Here is an 18,744-nt window from a genome sequence, read left to right on the forward strand (position 1 = left end):
TTTGTTTGCGTAATTTAATGCGTGAAATTTTCTTTTTGGGCTTTGAAGATGAGATGGTTCTTTTCATGAGATCCGTAATTGTAGTAAATCACTTTTCGTGTGATTCTTGATCGTTTCAAATGGAGTTAGTGTTCGAGATTTGCAAGCGACTTTCGTTTTTCTAAGCTAGATAGCACATTTTCATTTAGAATCTGCATACTTGATTGTAAAAGTAAACTGAAATCGACTTCTCGAATGAATGCGTAATGTTTACAGTGAATCGTCTATTGAATTATTTTGTAACGAAACTTTCAATAATTTTGACAATTGTGAATCATCTAAGGGTAGAATCGAAATTTAAAGATAACGTGACTTATCAGCTTTTCCAAGGTCAGTTTCATCGATAAGTGCTGGCAACGATAAAAACGTATCTATATCTTAATGAATATTATGTTTGAAAAAAGACCAGTTCAACGACCTCTGATTCGAGGTCATTCAAGGTCAATTGGTAACACCTTAGTAGTCAGGTGTTTCGGAAAATATTATTCTTAGAATTTTTGTTTTACTTGTTTGTAATTAGAAATAATATTTATCTAGAATACAATTAAACTACTACATGTACGCGAGTGTTTAAGAAGCGAGGTTGCAGCTAGAACTGGCATTTTAAAACCCAACTATCGTTACGTGTATACAACATATGTTTCCGAATATCGTGTCAGTTTGAAGAACGCCCTAAACGCTCGATATGGAGTGCGCAATATTCTGAGTTGCGCAATAATATTGACAATGTAGAGCTAATATCGGAAACATACGCATACTTGTCCGCTCAAATGGACTTCGTATACTCATTACGTTACTGTCCCGTTTACTAAACAGTATCGTTAAAATATTGTCATATGTAAATAACGCTGATTAGACTCATCATCGAGTTTTTTATCCTCTTCACGGCACCTCTGTGTCGACGTTTTTTCTTCGATTTTTCACGTTTGTCTCGTTCCTTGCATCGTTACTTAAATACAAAATTTCGAATAAAGAAAAAAAGGAAATTCTGCTCGTTCCTCTAGAATCTAGAGGAGGTATCTAGAGTCTAGATACTTCTTTGTCAATGTTATGAAAACGAAGCATAGAGAGAAAGTTTAAATAACGCTTGGAGGTCAGCGGACAGTATCAAGTTCACGGGCGCTCCTGTCGAATTCCTGAAATGTCCGTGGCGTGATTTTCTTTAGCGACATTCTCGTCGCTTCGCCTATCTCGCCACCATTATGCTTCTTTTGTTTTCGTTGCCAGTAGAACACGGCCACTGTGCACGAAAAGTTGGTGCAAGCTGTACGCTTCCGTGCTCGCGAAAAGTGGAACTCGACCTCGTTCATCACGCGTCACCATATTGTAGCTAAAACTGTCACGAATTATTATTTCGTAATATTTATGATGTAGTTTCGGTTCGCATCATCTCCCTGACCGTTGCTTAGCTCTCACTGCAGACTTCCGGTGGCCGTTCTGCGATTAATAGATGAACGTGGGATACGTGACGGAAAATTATTGTCTATTTGGTACAAACGTACTCTAATAATCAATCACGTTACTTTATGTTACTTTGCTGATATAGGTTATATTGAAAATATCTTATTTCTTTAGTTTCAATATAAATTCCCAGTAGAGTTCGAAGTATAAAGTTAAAGTAAGGATCACGAAGATATTGTCTCGCAAGACAAACAAGCTTTAGAAAAAAAAAAAAGCACATACTCAATCATGTTTCAATTAACGTCGACTGGAGGGACAGATCTCGAGATCTTCGTGGCTGTGGTATCGTTTAAAAATTGAAGATAACGTGGTCTCTTTGTTACATTCGCTTACAGCCATGTGCAAAGCTAACAATAAAGGTATAAGAAGTGGATGCATTGTAGAAAGAGATGAAACGAAAGTTGCAAGTGTCAAAATGTTCGACTCGTACAGAGATAAGAATGCTAATGAAACGGATTTAGAAGGAATATGTTTCTGTAAGGAATAGTGGCTCTTTCAGGCTTGTCCCCACCATACCACGAAGAAAGGATGCTTCCAAAAAGTATGCGTGCGAGAGTGATGTATCTAGATCGGGCACGTATTGTGTGAAAGAAAATTATACTAAAAACCGGATGGTCAGCGCATCCTGTCTTGGACAGGATGAATTACAAGCGGAAATTCATGTTCAATTAAAAGTCGAGAAATACATCGTCCAAAGTAGGCTTTTCTTTTTTAACGTTACCTTCTCTGTGGTGTTTGTTAGTCGTAGGCGAAGGGCGTTGGGAACGGGATCTACGGTCCTGGAACAAAGTACAGTACCGTACGAACTGTTCGTTGACCCAGTAACAGTTGACATGTGGGATACAGGATTTGTCTTAAATAAAATTTTCCAATATTTCATAGCAGAGTATAAGTATATCATACGTAAAATCTCGTGTAGATCGTTTATCTATGAAACGAAATATTTCATAACGGACAATTATGGATTCAACTATTAAAACGAATAAATGAGAACAATAAATTCCTGTACGTTGGTTTTAATCTACGTTACTCGAATAGATTAATAGAATATTGTTCGGCTTTGTAGATAAGGGATTTTGTTAATTTCTGGTAGAATCAGAGGCTCGATGACGTCGCGTTACGTCCCTGGGTGTGGGTAGTGGGAGTAAGAACGGTGCGCATGCGCGTGGAGGCGCGAGTGCCCAGCTGTGCGTGGACGTGAAACGCGGCGCGACCGACGGTGGTGGCTGCTAGGAAAGCAAGCGAGCGAACGAGCGAGCAAGCGAACCAGCCAGAGACTGCCCTCCTGTCTCCCCCACCCCTAGCATGCCTTGGAGAGCCCATGGCCTCCGTACACACGGAGGAGAGTGAGCCCCAGCCGCTCCTCACGTCATCCGCTGAGAGAGAGACGACGAGGCCTCGACACGGCGAGGAGCAATAATTCTAACGAGCCAAGATGGCGGCGGACACGGTGGCCCTGTCCGCGCTCACGCTCGCCAGGGGCGACAAGATCCTCGTGACCGTCGAGTCCGCGCTACCGGACATCGTCGTCGTGTCCTTCGTTCACGGTGCCAAGTGCTTCCAGGGCGCGTTGCTCGACGCCACCAAGAGGTAAGCGTTCCTGATAAAAACGTGAACTTCTTCGTGCCACCCGACTCTTTTTCCTTTCTCTCTACCCCGTCGCTTTATTCTCTCGAGACTCGATTTCACCAGGTCCTCCACCCTGTCCCATTCACGATCCCCATTCGCGAATTCGTACGAGAAACGAGCTTGAATTTCCGACCGATGGAAGCTCTGAGCGTGCCGTGTCTCGCGTTGCTCGCAGGCAAAAGTCTCGGGGGCACGATTGTTTTCCCGTGTCTGTGTGTACATACATCGTGTTTTCACGGGCTGTGCATCGTATGTCACGCATGTGTGCATGTGTGAAACGTGTTTGATAAGAACCCAGCGGACGGAACGATGTCTTCGTCGACGAATTTCGAATTAGATCCGTAATTAAGGCTGCCCGCATTCGCTGGCCGTCGGCAAGCGACGGACGACGATGGAAACTTGCCGTTCACTCGTCGCTTTTTGTTCCATTCAACGGGATGGTCCTCACGTGTCCGTGGAAACAGTGATGTTACGCGCGATTTGATTACATTTAGGGGTAAACGTGTGCCAATGAGTGTAATGCCTTCTCAGGAGTGGTAGGATCGAGCCTGTTCGTCGCGTGGTTCGCTTTCCGTCGGAGTTGGGCACGTTGAGTCTGGGTAACAAAGAGGATCGACGAATAACGTGTTATCTAGATAAATTTTCAATAGTCGCAACTATTTGTTACTCGTTTAAATAACTCCGCAAATAACGAAGATTAGTGGATGCATATCTGTTTGTCAGGAGTTAGAAAACAATCCTTTACGCACGTGTTAGTGGTTTGGTGTGTTGTGTGCGACTTCTCTGTAGTGTAAGAGTTTAAAAAAAAAAAAAAAAAATTACACAAAAATCAGACATGCCACACACAAGTACCACCTGAAGTACTTCGCGTATACATCCTCCAAACACGTGTGTACGTAAACAATTGTTATCTTCGCAACGAATAAATATTTATTCAACCGTCTTCGTTATCCGTGTAACGAATAACCTCTTATTCGTCGATCCAGCTCTGCGTTCCACGTGCACACCACCATCATGGTGAACTCTGTTCGTAGTTCTCTCTGTTAGGACTGTGCACGTTTCGCGAGTACCGTGATTCAACTCGTAAAAACGACGGCACTTCCGGTGGAGTTGTTGCACGCTTACGTACCGTCGCGATTACAAAACCGCCGCAATTGGGACAATATAAATTTTCGTTACCGAAGATTTCCACGTGAAAATCGGGGATAGTCGTTGGCCACGGCGGTTACGTGCTGTGCATGTCGTAAGTCTTCTCATAAAGCGGCTTTTGTTCTGCAAACGGAAGTAGTTTTACGACGACTCGTGTCTTGCGACTCGCACGAAGCTCTCGCTTGGAACTTTTACGATCGCGAAAGAAGCCAGCATCGCGGTCATTCGTTAAGATTCTATTTATTCGACCGATAAGCTTAGCGTTTCGCGTAGGATGTCGCTCACCCTTGTTTCCCTGGCTTCCGCCCATGGATTCGGAAATTTCTCTACCCTGTCTTCGTTTCTTCGTCGTCAACAAGATTAAGGACGCTTGTAGCGGTCGTTGTATCTGTGAAACGTAACTAATCCCACGGTTTCAGGCGTGTATATAATATTCCCTCTGATGTATCATTATTTTACCGTATTTTAAGATACATTAAATATTGCAATATTAATTCTAATCTCAGACGAATCTGTGCGTATACTCATATCGATTTTTTTATTTCTTCGTATCGTCAAAGCGTTGAATCAATTTTCAATTATAGCGTAATGCTTTTGTAGCTGGATAATTACGTATTACTTTCCCAATTGTTCGCACATATACAACATCTTACGAATGAACTAAACGTGATTTGAATCGTTACGATGTCTCGCGTATATTTAGAATTTTAATACCATCGTGCAAGTACAGTCTCTATTCCTTTATTGTCTACAAGATTACAACTGCCGAGGGCAGCCAGCAGAGTAATTGGGATAGGATAAATTATGACTCCGTAGGTTGACATATGGTTTCAGGTGTGTGATGGAAACAATACGATACTCTCCCCGTAAATTTATGAATTCCATAGCATGCGACGAGTCTGGTTTCCACCAGCTGTTGAATTTTAGTAGATGGATGCATGGTGTGCCATCGTGGTCAACAGTAGGCCAGTGTAAACAATTCTCTGATGAATGAGCTGTTGCGAACGGTTAACGGATATTGTATTTAGAGAGTGAATCAACACTCAGAAATTAAAAATCGTACCGAAATGAATAACTTTCTAAATATCGATCGCGTTATCGATGCCGTACACCCGGCTTTTTTCACATCTTTTTAGCTTTCGAACTCGTATAAATATAGACTATTTCTTTATGTACAGGGTATGTCAAAATTATATAAACACTTCTATCGGATGTTTACATCTTATAATTTTCCGTTTAAATTATTGGTAGCGTTATTTACAATTGATTGAATTGGTATCTATCTTTACATAATATTGGCTGTGGCGATAATAAAAGTGAGATAAAGATCAATTTTAAGTTGCTGATAAAGTCTACTCGATGACTCGATAGGTGTTTCAACTTTCTCGAACGACGTTTTTTCGCGTTTCGCGCGGACGTATCGAATCTCTTTCTTTTCGTCTTCAAGGTGGTTGGAGATATATCACTGGTGGATTTGAAAAAGGCCCCGTAGCCGTGAGTCATGCTCCACGCATAGCGGACGCTGCCTTGTCCGTACAGTCATTGCTGATTTCACTCCACTGCGGTGAAAATATTCAGTTTGACGTGGAACTGATTGTAGCTAATTAAAGACTCTTTTATGGTGGTGGGATGAAACATAAAGAGACGCCTATAATTTAATTCGGTTGACTTCGGTTAACTTTTATCGTCGCGGAGATTTCTCTTCGCTTTCGAAAAACGAGCATGATACTTATAAAATTAAACCATTTATTTGGTGTAGAAATTCATTCTGTATTCGATCATTTATAGCTCTTGTTTAAATAGATATACTTTCTCGTCGTTTTTGTGTAGTAATACATACATAAATTGCGATCACTTGGGTCTCCATAAAAAAAAAAACATAAATAACAAGTGAATTTCTATGCCCGATATTAACATATTAAATATACAACGTGGTAAATCTCTATTTATATTACAGAAGCAATTTTTATTTGCTCGCCCAAGCCATTAATTACAAGCACATTATTATTCGCGATCCACGGTTGCGAATCTCGCAACGTCGAACAGGAAAAATTAATTAATAACCTACGGGCGAAAAAAATTACGAACGGTATTGTAACCAGGGCCGCCTGTATTTTAAGTTTCGCTCGGCGTGAAGTTACACGAAATTTTTAATTAACGCAAATACAACTTCGCGTCGCCCGCGTATTCAACCCCTGACAAAGTAAATTTTACCGAAGTCATTTTCCTCGTCTAATTATATTACCATAGTGCTCGCATCGCGACGTACAAACGCGCGTGATAAGAGTAGTGCAATAATCTCGTTCTCTTCATCGCACTGTACAGTGTCTGGGGAAGTGAAGAATGTGGTGTAACAGGGGCTCCTTGAGTATTCCAACGATTCTAGTAACTCAATTACCGGAGCAGCTCGATTATACTCGAAAAACAAAATTACTCGGGCTATCGAGTCATTCGATTTATCAAATTTTGACAATAAAATTATTGCGTAAGTTGTGAAAAGTCCTTGAGTATTCCAACGATTCTAGTAACTCAATTACCGGAGCAGCTCGATTATACTCGAAAAACCAAATTACTCGAGCTATCGAGTTACTCGATTTAGAAAATTCTGACAATAACTAGTCTAGAGTAACTTTGTTACTTACGTGGATCGAACAAATACAAGAAACTCGGCTATTAGATTAACGTGATATAATTTGTGCGATTTAAGTGGTCGCGTAGCCTGCGAGAAGTCGAATAATTCAACTGTTTGAAAAATAAGTCGGTTGTCCGAGCGGCTTTGAGAATCCAAATAATTTTACCGTTTGAGTATGTTTGAGAGTGCTCGACCCTAATCCTGACCTCTTCGTGTGTAGCTCGAGTTGCTACTGACGCTCGAGCTTCGGTAATAATTTTAGTCTACGCTTCGCGAATAATTTTCGGTACGTCGAAGGAAGAACGGACGACCCGACCGGCGAATATTAATATAATTTTCAATCGATCCGAACACCGGTGTCTCTCCCCTCTCCTTCTTGTTCCCCACTCTTTGTCTGTTCGCCAACTCTTCCTACGAATTCGTCCTTTCGGGTTCTGCGCCCTATTCACCTTGTCCAAGCTTTTCGTCGTACGCTCGAGCAACTTTACATATTTTTCACAAACACGTGATCGATGACCGCGCCGTGTAATGTATTACCGGCTCCCTAGAGCCCGCCAGAATAAAAAGGAATCACGCTCGCCGCTTCCCGACGCTTTTTCCATTACGTAAGTGTATCATCGCGATGCTAATAATACGTTGGCGTCCTATGATGGATTCTGTCACGGAATTCGCGATATCTCCCCCGAATCTGACCACCCCGAGCCCACCTCAAACAATTGTTCGACGTGTTAATTGGCCAGACCGGGGCCAAATTTCATTCACGAGTGGAACGTTTATATTCGTTTAAAAAATGGAACATTTGTTATTCGCAGCACATTGACACGCTACCGACTTGTATCTATTTATTTTCTTCTCCGCTTATAACAATAGACGTATCGAGTGTAGAAATTCATGGCACAACAACCATTCTTAACGATTTGATCCGCAATAACATTCAAGCACGAGTCGCTTTACGGATTCCGACTCGTGGAATTGTATCAGAAGATAATGATAATGATACGCGGGCCTCGCCGCACGTTCCATTTTTTGCGTAATTAATCCTCGCCCATTCATTGTCTGCTGATAAATTCGCAGGTCGAGATAATCACGTAGCCAATAACGCGGTAAACAAAACAAACGAAAGCGCGATTCCTTTCGCGTCGAATTACGCAATAGTCATCCGATCTTTATCTAAGAACAATATTGAAAAAAAAAAAAAAAATGTACACCGATTCGCTCCGAATCGGCGCTTTATTAATATTGCTCTCTAACCTTCTATTGTGATTAGAATAATTTTAACATACATTTGCCGCGGAATATCTTTCATACACTATGTTCGTATCTTTACTAACGACGTTTCCTTTTGCCTCGCAAATCACCAACCATAAACTCCGTAAACGGCAATGTAGAAATATATGTACAATATACGTAAATGAAAAGTATTTCTATATATTCTATTTTTAGAAAGTGAAGTTTGCTAGAATTAGAGATTCGTGCAGAATTATTAAGTGATTTAGTTATCGTTTAGCGGACTTCTTATACTCCGTGTTGCAATTTTTGTTACGTTGTTTAGTAAGTGTCTTTATAAAATAGACGACATCGAAGGATGGAGGTCGGATTAAACCACGGAACATTATTCCTCGTCGTTCCCTTAGAAGATGACTGTAGTTCGACCCAGTTTCTAGACCCACCCTGTATACATGATCCGTGTAACAATCGTACACTCGGATCGTTTCATTAAAAGCGTCGTCAACACGCGATAGAAGGACATCAGTTCTCGATGGACTTCCAAACTATAACCCATCATGCGACATAATGGCGGGTCGTTACTTCCAGCGATGACCACTACCTTTTTTGTCCAAGAAAAATGGCTCGTCTTCCGCCCGACTGTACACTTTTACTTTGGACAATTGCTCGACACGCGTTCACGGATGATAAACGAAGCGTAGGACTCTAAGCGCCATATGCGGTCGCGGTTTCGAAACTTTTTGGGAGACCCTGACAAAAACACTATTTCTCCACTCTAGATAAGTGGTAAAAACTTCCTTCTCATCCCTCTCCTTTCGCATTTTACTGATAAAGGATCTCAGAGTTGAAGCCCTTTAGGATTTTGGTATTAAAGCGTTGTAAATTTAAAGCACTCTGACATTCCAGCTGATTTTCGAGCACTGATCTAGTCAATTCCTAAACTGATTTGACCGTGTCTTTTGAAACACCGTATAGAATATATCCAGCCCTCGTATTCATTGTACGTGATAGCATACATCACCCTGCGTGTCAAATTTCCATCGCTATCGACTTAAGACTAACCCTTTTAACGAGCGTCGCGAAATAAGTAATTCGATCGCGTATTTTCGGAACACCGTGTATCAGCCTGGTGTGACTGACTGCAGTTACGTAAAATCTGTTAATTATTCGTTAGACCGACGATATCTCGATAACCGTCAGGTATCTGGTCCGCGATTGACGTAACATTTTTGCTTAAAATTAGCTCTGAAATGCACTGGAACTGCGTGAAGCCTGGATTCGGCCAATATTTCTGGCGGAACAAATAGAATCAACGTCCTCGAGGAAGAGGAGCAGCAGAAATGATTTCGAGGCCTCCCCTGTAATACATTGGTTGCTGGGTATCGATCGATACCCCGTGAATTTACCGTGGTTCGTATCCAGCAACGATTTGATGCGGGTATTAAATGTTAATGGGTGTAGTCTGTCGAACATCGAGATGCAGTTTTGCCGACGCTGTTAAACTTTGTTTGCCCTATGATATGGAAAAGGGGTCGAACGATAATTGACGACGAAGTAGCCGTGATCTATAAGAGTGTTCCGAATCAGTTGCTTCGTATTACTTCGAATTGAATCGGGAAACAACTTCCTCGCTTGTACCGCGCCTTTAGCAATTTCGTTTTCTTCGTCGACTGCTTATTCATTTTTTGAAGTTAAGCCTCGAGGTAACAACTTCCGTAGGAAACGAGTCGTTTTCGATCGGTGATACTTTCGAAGTTACAAAGGGAAACGCGAGAAAAACGTTCGTTTCCCAAAGTGTATCGATGCTGACTGGAAATATTGCGCGCGCCGTCGAGATTATTTCAAGTAGAAATGTTTGGAAGGAACGTTCAGTCGGGGAAAAGCCATCCCAGGCGTTAAAACGAGTAATAAATAAACCCGTGTCCGCGTGATTTGCCGGGCGAATAAATATTTATGCAAATGACACTTCAGCCAACGAGAATATTCAACGGTAATCGTAAATAAATACAGATATTTAAGATCGCCCGTCGATGTCGTTCGTCGTCGTTTTTACTCGGACGTTTCCGTCGATATACATCTCCGTGTTAACACGCTCGTTGCAAGACTATACTCGTGAAAATTTCTACGAGCTTTAACGTCCCGATACCTGTCGGACGTATAATTCAACCGAATAATATTGGCTCGTCCGGAGAGTTCATGCCTATTTTCAAGAAAAATTCAAAGGCACATTTGAATTTTGATGTATATCGAATTATATGTTTACTATTTTGTTCCACAACCTTTCCACCTGTTAAGGAATGATATACACCTTATTTGTTTTCATCCGTTCTGAAATATACAGACCTGTACCGCCTACTAAAAATCGGCATGGACTTTCCAGACAGCCCGATACTTTTCGTGCGGTAGGTATTTCATCTATCGAAATCGTTTTCAAATGAATATTTATATATTTCATGATTTGCTTAATGATGAGATCAGTACAATGCTATCTTAGCAACAGATAACAAAATGTTGCCGTGGCAAAATGTGGATTAGTAGGCTATCGGCGTTAAAACCTCGTTTCTGTATAATTGGAAACTACCTAATCTAGCATTCGCCGTAGTATGCGTCTCCCTAACCTCATCGAGTTCGTAAATCCTGCTTAGATACGTTTCTTTGAATGTAATATTCTTAGGTAAACGCGTTTCGTACGAGACGTGGCCACGTTGATGCGCGCTTTTACCGATTTCTCAATCGCTGCGTTCGCGTGGCACTCGGTTACAGAGAAATTATTACGTTACATCTGATTACAAGGTAGAAGTCTTCGGTCTCGTAGTTCCAAGTGCCGTGATCGTCGAATAATTTCGTCGAATGAAAGACGGCCCTTACGACAATCGCGAATCGCGTAGCTAATTAGCCGTCCTTATGCAGCTTTGACGCTAGTTCGGAAAGTTACCGCTGGCTGGATCGAACTTGCAAGTGAAAGTGAAACGACGCTTAATTACATCGTAACGAGCCAAGTACACGGACAGGAATTCTTCCACTTTGTCTTTGAGTTGCAGCACGACCGGGGCTGTTTCGTGCCAGCTAATCATAGACCGCGCGTACAGACTCACCCATTTGTAGAGAATTTTATTATGGTTGTTTCTCCGTTCGATAAATGATTTTCGAGCAATTTCGCGACAGCGCTTTTCCTCGAAGGAATAAGAGAGGTGGCAGTTTCGTACTTTCTTGATTTCATCAACTACTTCCGCGGAATCTTTATGGAATTTAATGGGGTCCTGTCTTCCTCGGAGAGAAGAAAGGATTCTTTAAATAGCTCTCCAAGAAATATGATTAAATATCACATATTTCCTTCGATTTTATATGAAAAATGGAGACGGAGTTCCGTTTCGTATAACAAGGGCTCGTATTGATTTTTCACGACGGTGAGGAGTGCCTCGAATAAAATTCAATAGAAATAATGAAGAAATGGTATCGAACTTGCATTACTCGGAATATCGGCAGAAAATTCAATCGGTACGAGTCCTCGTATTATTACATCATTAATATATACAATCTTTTTACGGTATACATGCAATGCAAATTATACAGAGTAATACGATTGTTCGGATTCGATTATTTTGATAGAATATTATAGAATATTATAGAATTTATTATCAGAATATATCGAATACAAATAATTCTTATTAAAATGTTATCAGTATATTAACACGGTGAACCAAAATGAAGGCTCCGTCTCGTTATTCTTTGTACGGTGAAACTACTCTTCGCTAATGAGACACGTACCGCTACAGTAAATCAAGCTTATCAGTTAATGGATCCGTGCGTACCGATTTTAGGAAAATTGAATTCAGGTTCCAGTAGCAAATTTAAACGACTCATTAAAATTGCGTTGCGGTCGTGAGAAATTAATAACGGAACGCCCGAAAGAGTTCCTAAAGCTCAAGGAGCATCGAATAATAAGAATAAACGCGGTATTAAGTTGAGAACATTTTTCTTATAACAACCCGGATTGTCGTACTCTCTCATTTTGTTTAAAATATCAAATTTCCACGATGTAGACTCGACGTGATTTGTATCCGAGGTAAACATATCGAGTTTCTGTTAGAATAATTAGGATCGTTATACTCGGGGTGCACTTTACGAGCATTTTACGTGTCAATCAACCTACGGGAAGCTGGAATTGAAACAGCAAACGTGACTTTCGTCTATATTGCTTCCAAGCCGGGGCGCACATCTTTCTTCCACTTAATAACGCTCCGTCAATTCCAAAGTCTCAGTGCCGTTAGTCATCAATCTTATTTTTAGAGCGGAAAAAAACACCCGGAAGGTAGTGTGCTCGCGAACAATGACGTTCCCTTTTTTTTTTTTTTAAGAAAACGGGTTCCTATATAGCTTATTTTCGAGTACTTCTCCATTTCGATAATTCAAGGGTCTGTCACAGTAATTTCAACGTGAAATTCGAATAGCCAAGCGAGCCAGGAGAAAGCTACGCCTATAGCAAAATTTCGTGATTGGTTGAAGTACAAAGAGGGTGTTGTACGCAGAAGCATGGCCCTTTTAGTGCCGACCACGTCCGATAAGACTCGTCTACCATCCACGCGGTCGTCTCTCGCACAACTTGCTTCGTATTAAGTTTCCAATTTTTTTTCCCATTATACAAATTTTTATAGTTGAAAATCATTCCGGTTTCGTTTGTCACTTTCGAATGTAATCAAACGGAAGCGAACGAGTACGGATACATTTTGCGTTCGATTACATTTTTTTGCGGAGCCATAAGATCAGTTTTGCGTTAATAATAAATTGGTTTCGCCCTTTCCTGTATTCTAGCTAGTCGGGTTTCAACCACTGTCGTTCAATCTATGATCGAGGTAAGTTTTTGTATTGTAACAGAAATTGGATATTTGTTTCTCAGAGACAGAGAATATAACGTGTACTCTGGTTATTGTAATAAAAATTTTCTGAATCTCTAAGTATCTTTGCTTTTGCTCGTATCAATGAATTCAAGTTATGAAATGTCACGAAATTTCACAATTTCTGAATCTTTTGCGGATCGAAAGGGACGCTGTGGGATAGTAGACCGACAATGCGAGTCCGTGGAATGGTATAGGGATGCAAATGGCCCCGCCGTATGGTCGCAAGCTATATCGCGGTTCACGTGGATCGTGGAACGACCATTTCGGTGGCTGATTGATGGTCGTCCTAATGACTCCTCTTACAAATCGTCGTAGAAATCGTCCATCCTAGTGACTCACGGGGGAAAAGCAATATACAGTATATTGTCACAGGCAACCGGACGTTCCCTATGTGTTGCACGACACCGTCTGGTATACCGGGTGCCCAAAACGACCGATCAATATCGCGCCACCTTAAAGGGTTGACTCCCTAACTCCTCCACCCTACAAATTTGTCACACTTTTTGGCTGGAGCGCATCTGAAACGCGTGTGTTACTTATTTTTTTAGATATACTTCTCTGCACGGGAACATTTTTTTAGAGTGTTGATTAGGGAGGGGGGCCGCCCCCGGTAAATTAAACGAGCGAGAAAATTCATTGGAATTTTTCTTTTTAAATTCGAACAATCGAGGGTAGTTAAGCAGATTCTGAAGTATAGTTTGTGAAATTTTTCAATAAAGGACCAGGACCTCCTCCTTCTTCCCCTTCATCCAGAGTCCTTCCCTTTTAAGAAATACTGATCCGATTAAAACGATTCGAACGAAGGAAAATAATCGTTGCATCCAACTTGCGTTTATATTAAAATAAAAGACGGAATCGACCGCGGATCGATCGAACGCGGTTTGCAGCACTGTTTAAAAAAAAAAAGATCGAGCGCGCTTCCTCGAGGTATTATATTTAAACAGCTCCGATTCAACGGTGGCCTGATTCAATTTGGATCCTATAAATACTATTTCTTTGAACCCCATCGCGAGTCACGTCGCCGTCACTGTTCTCGTTACAGCCGAAAAATCAAAATCAAAGGAAATCTCATATTCTCGAAGTTTCCACTGCGAATCGACTCCGTCCGTTACGTTGTCACTCTTTCGGGAAAACACTTTGGTCGAACGTTCTCGGCGATAGGGGACCAAGTAACGCTCTTCAAAGAGTGTACCCTTTTTTTTTTATCTACTAACTTCGAAACGAATTCACCAGGACAGATGTAAATTTCACCGAATCTTACGTGCACGCGTATAGATAAATCTGCCGAATTTCGAAAATTTCTGTCGAGTATTTAGGCTGGAAAAAAAAATCATGAAAATGTAGGGAAAGATAACAGGGAAGACGCGACGTTTCAGATCTTAAGACCAACGCTTAATTGTTATCTTTGGGGTAAGGTGTCATTTTATATTCCCTTCGATATCGGAATAGCGAAATGTCCACGTCGCGAATTAACGGACGCATCAATTTTTACGGTTTGCCAAGCTGTTCGGTGCGCGTTTGCGGTTTCGTTAGACGTTGTCAACGTGGAACGTACCGCGTGGTCGAGGCAAATTTCGTGGTCATGCCGATCATACGGGTTGGAGGCGCGCGTATGTTTCAGCACTTTGATGCCCCAGCCTTTGTATATACAGAGTGTCTCATAAACGCGTCGTATGTTGAAGTTACGGGGCGATCTTCGAGTGGAGACTCGAAGATTTCCTTTCTGAGTAAGGATTTGTACACTTTCTCTGAATTTAGATTATTTGAGAATCTAGTGGTGTATATATATATATATATTTTTTTTTTTTTTTTTTGTAATATTTCTGTAAATAAAACACTCAGCTGTTATGCCCTCCGCAGAGGTAATATATTTGAAAAACAGAAAATAATTTAGATAGACGAGCGCGAGCGACGCAGTCACTCGAGTCCACGTTTCTGCGACGACTAACTAAATTCGTCTTCTGCGCGACGATAACGACCGAAACAGTCGAGTTCGGCAGAATTATCGATCGGGTCTTGTACAAAGGCAAAGTAAAACCTTGAAACTATGCTAGTTTATTCTCGCGAAACTCCAACATTTTCATAGGTATATTTTTCTCAATTTTTGCATTATATTGAGCTTACGCGTTGACTGCCATATAAAATATGAGCCTAACGCTACTTTGCCATAATATTGGTTTTCGTTGAATTTACACTAGTACCTACTTCCGTAACTTCGGCAAAATCACGAATTCTAGGCAGATTTGTGCGATTGCTCCGAGATCTATATACGGCGATGAACGCGCGATTGGTAGAATTAATTGTGACCAGGATTGTGGTTGATGGAATAATCGATATCCGATTGTTTCCCTCGAATTCCTCCGACGGTGTATTTTTATCGCGTTAGACAGCGAGTGATTTCTAAGAGGGTTCGGTGTGGTTTGCACGCTTACAAGATCCGATGTCCATATACGATTCCGTTACATATACATGAAAGGTGTAAATGGCACAATAAAGCGTAGAGTGAAACAAGTTTAACATCCCGTTCGTGGTGAAAAAGAAGTCGAAACCGTGGGAAACTGATGGTCTTTTGTAAATAGTCCGCGTTACGTCATCTTTCTGTAATCCGTCAAAAATTAGCGCTTTCAACTGCCTTCTATGTAAATGTAATTTTCTGGAATGCTACACTCCAAGTACAGTAAAAGTTACAAATTTTTAGCTCGAACACTCCTCCAAGAAATGTTCAGAGCCAACCAATTTTACAATCGTCTACGTACAAAATGTCTGGTTGTAAAACTCGTTGAACAGTCGGCACGCTTTCTTATCTTAACATATTCCTGAAGTAGCCATTAATACGTCGCGTAAAGTTTATCTTCCTATCACTTTAGCTCTAGCTACGACTATAGCGGGAAATGCGCGGACGAGGCACGCAAGTGCAGCTACCTTTACAGTGATTATTTCTTTAATTATTTCTCCAATTATTTGCTATGAATTATTTTCATCTCCAAATATTTTCCAAATTCTGTTGAAGTATTCTGTACATACTTAAAGATTATCTTTATTTAATCAATGTTTTGTACATTTTTTGAATCATTCCTGTTACGATATTGTTACTATACATTGTATACATCTATATATGTATGTATACACTTGGACTTTCATATACATATAGCAATAGCCTGGTTTTGTGTCAATTTCCAAAAATTATAAAACAAACTATACTACGTAGCTTTAGTAAAGAAATGTTACAACTGCTCCAAGCCCTCTCCTTTCACCATTTTTCCGAGTGTATAGCACGTGACGATCGATACTGGTTGGAAAGAAAAATAGTGGACGGAATCAAAATTGATGTTGCCGCAATATTTCTTATTCCCAGGTGGGATATTGATTTTCAACAAAGTTCCAGCATTTGCGACGAAAGTATCAGAGCTGAAAGGGTTGGAATTATTCAGCGGGAGGCGTTTTAAAATTTTCTTTCTACCAACCACGTAATAATAGTGAAAACAAACTTACCAATGACACATCCATAACACTCCATTTGAAAAACAGCAGGATAACACTCTAATTCTTAACTAAACCTGTACCTCGAATTCTGTTACTTCTTCTTCTGTTTCTGTTGTAAAATAATCGTAGTCGACGAAAAGAAATTTTCAGAGAAACGCGTGCTACTTTGCCAAATTGTATCGCACGCTATGATAAACTTTCGTGTAAACGTTCGGGAAGTATTTTTACCTGAACGTTTCAGTCTATTGTTAAAACTTCCCTCGGGTATGAACCGTCGCGTCCCGTTCGCAGTGAAGTTCTTCAATTTCGCGAGCATCACGCCTCCTGTATTTTCATTGGCAATAACTGCTGGCTGCCAGGTACATATTGGAAAAGTTGGCGAAGTAAGAAAACCGTTTCGCGAAAATTCTGCCGTTACGATTGTTTAAAGACCCGGACCAGTTCGCTTATTTCAAACAAAATAAATTTTCTTCGGTAAACAATTTAAATGTCATTTTTTTTTTTTTTTTTTTTTTTTTTTAAATAGACATTCGAATTCCGTTTGAAAGAGAGGAACTTCTGGACTTCGACGCGTATAAAATAATTTAAAGGGACATGACTCACCAATTTACCAGGTCCGCAGCAACGTCTCGTTGCATCGATAGCTGTCACGTGTTAATATTAATTTGAACTTTTGTCTGTGTGCAGACAAAGTAATTCGTCCCTGAAAGAGTCAAGTGATCGCTTCGAGTCGAACAACAAAAAGGTCGGCTGCGTTCAAATATTAATCGAAAGCCGCGAATGCATATTAACGACTGCCAATTTATCGATTTTAATTATGTTTATTCGCGAACATTTTTTTATATAGAGATCAAAAAAACCGTATCTCATAATTCAACAATTATTAAGTAGTTCTTGGTGGATATGAATTTTTTCTAATCGAACGTTTCACGATCCCTCGGTTTTCGTATTTATATCGATTTTCCTTTGCCAAAGCAACTCGATGAAACAAGTCGTCGTTATTCGTGGTGCATCCTGTGGGTTGTGCCAGGCGATATCGCGATCGATCGACATCGCAACCACCGTGACGAAAATTTTTATATTTTTATATCCTTTAATAAATAAATAAGGTTAAAATAATCGTTCCGATCCACGCGATACTCCGATAGGGATAGGTCCAGGTTTGAAATCAGAAATTTAACGTGGAATATTAATGGTCGTCACGAGACGTCAACGGAGAGGCCTGTAGGGTATCGAGGAATGATCCGGTTGCTCTCACGTCCAAAATAAAAACCCGTTCGTTGAACCTTCGTGGCCGTTGCACGGGGTTGCTCTAACAGATTTCAGTTTAACGATCCATGGCGACGCTTACGTGGCCATCTACTTTGTACCTCGGCTGGAATACCTCTGTGTATACTTGCGTTGACTCGCGATTGGTGTCGTTCTCACAGACGTTGACGATACTCTCTTTGTTCTTTGTCTCTCCTTCTGAACACGAGGCGTGTTATGTCCTCGGATATAAGCCGAGGAAGGCAGTCAGTGCCGCGATGGAGTTTGCTTTTCGCGATTGCTGTACAGGACCTAGCTCGACCGTAAAACGCTGCCATTACAAGGTTATTACGGGGTTATTACGAGGCGGTTTGCCTACAGGTGGGCATCCTTTTGAGGACTCTAGTTAAATTGAGTCGAGAATCAAGAGTGAAGAAACTCCAAAAGGGTGGCCATCTATTGATAAGCGCCCTGTAGAAAACAGCTCCTGGGAGAGAAAATTCGCGAAAGCCCTTGAGGGTGTCGCCGAGGCGAGTCCCGTGTTCCTCTTTGGTTGGCTTGAAAAGCGACTCCATTGAAAAGTTTGGTGGAGACGGTGGGTGATAATGGAAACATCCGTGTCAGCGAGCGGATAAGAAAAATGAACATTTCTGTAGCGAGGGTTGGATGTAATTGGTGTTGCTTCGAGTCTCGGGACTTTCGGACAAGTTGATTTCATTAAAGTTGCCCGGGGCGTCGTTGTAGCATCCTTTCGTAATTATCCCCTCGTTTCTAACGCAGGCACGTGAACGTGTATGATTATTATGTTTTTCTTTGATCTCTAGAAAAAAAAAAAAAAAAAAAAAAATTTGAGAAAGGCAAAGAAATTGTATTTTTACTTCATTAATTAAATGCTTGTGATATCGTTAGGAATTATATACCTAGTATTACGGAATTCAATTATGTTGGAATTCTCCATCAAGTTCGTTCCTTTTACTG

General features: G+C 40.9%; 1 protein-coding gene across 2 annotated transcripts in view; it reads left to right on the forward strand.

Moving 5' to 3' along the window:
* The first annotated feature begins 205 nt into the window (after positions 1–205).
* LOC128890649 (uncharacterized) overlaps positions 206–18,744 on the forward strand; it is a 28,723-nt gene continuing 10,184 nt past the window's right edge. For both annotated transcript variants that reach the window (XM_054149313.1, XM_054149322.1), the window contains exon 1: positions 206–3,090. In XM_054149313.1, the coding sequence (XP_054005288.1) occupies positions 2,936–3,090 (155 nt within the window). In that variant the 5' untranslated portion in view covers positions 206–2,935. The remainder of the gene's footprint in view (positions 3,091–18,744) is intronic.

The sequence above is a fragment of the Hylaeus anthracinus genome, unplaced genomic scaffold (assembly GCF_026225885.1).
Source record: "Hylaeus anthracinus isolate JK02 unplaced genomic scaffold, UHH_iyHylAnth1.0_haploid 0, whole genome shotgun sequence".
Taxonomy (NCBI): Eukaryota; Metazoa; Arthropoda; class Insecta; order Hymenoptera; family Colletidae; genus Hylaeus; species Hylaeus anthracinus.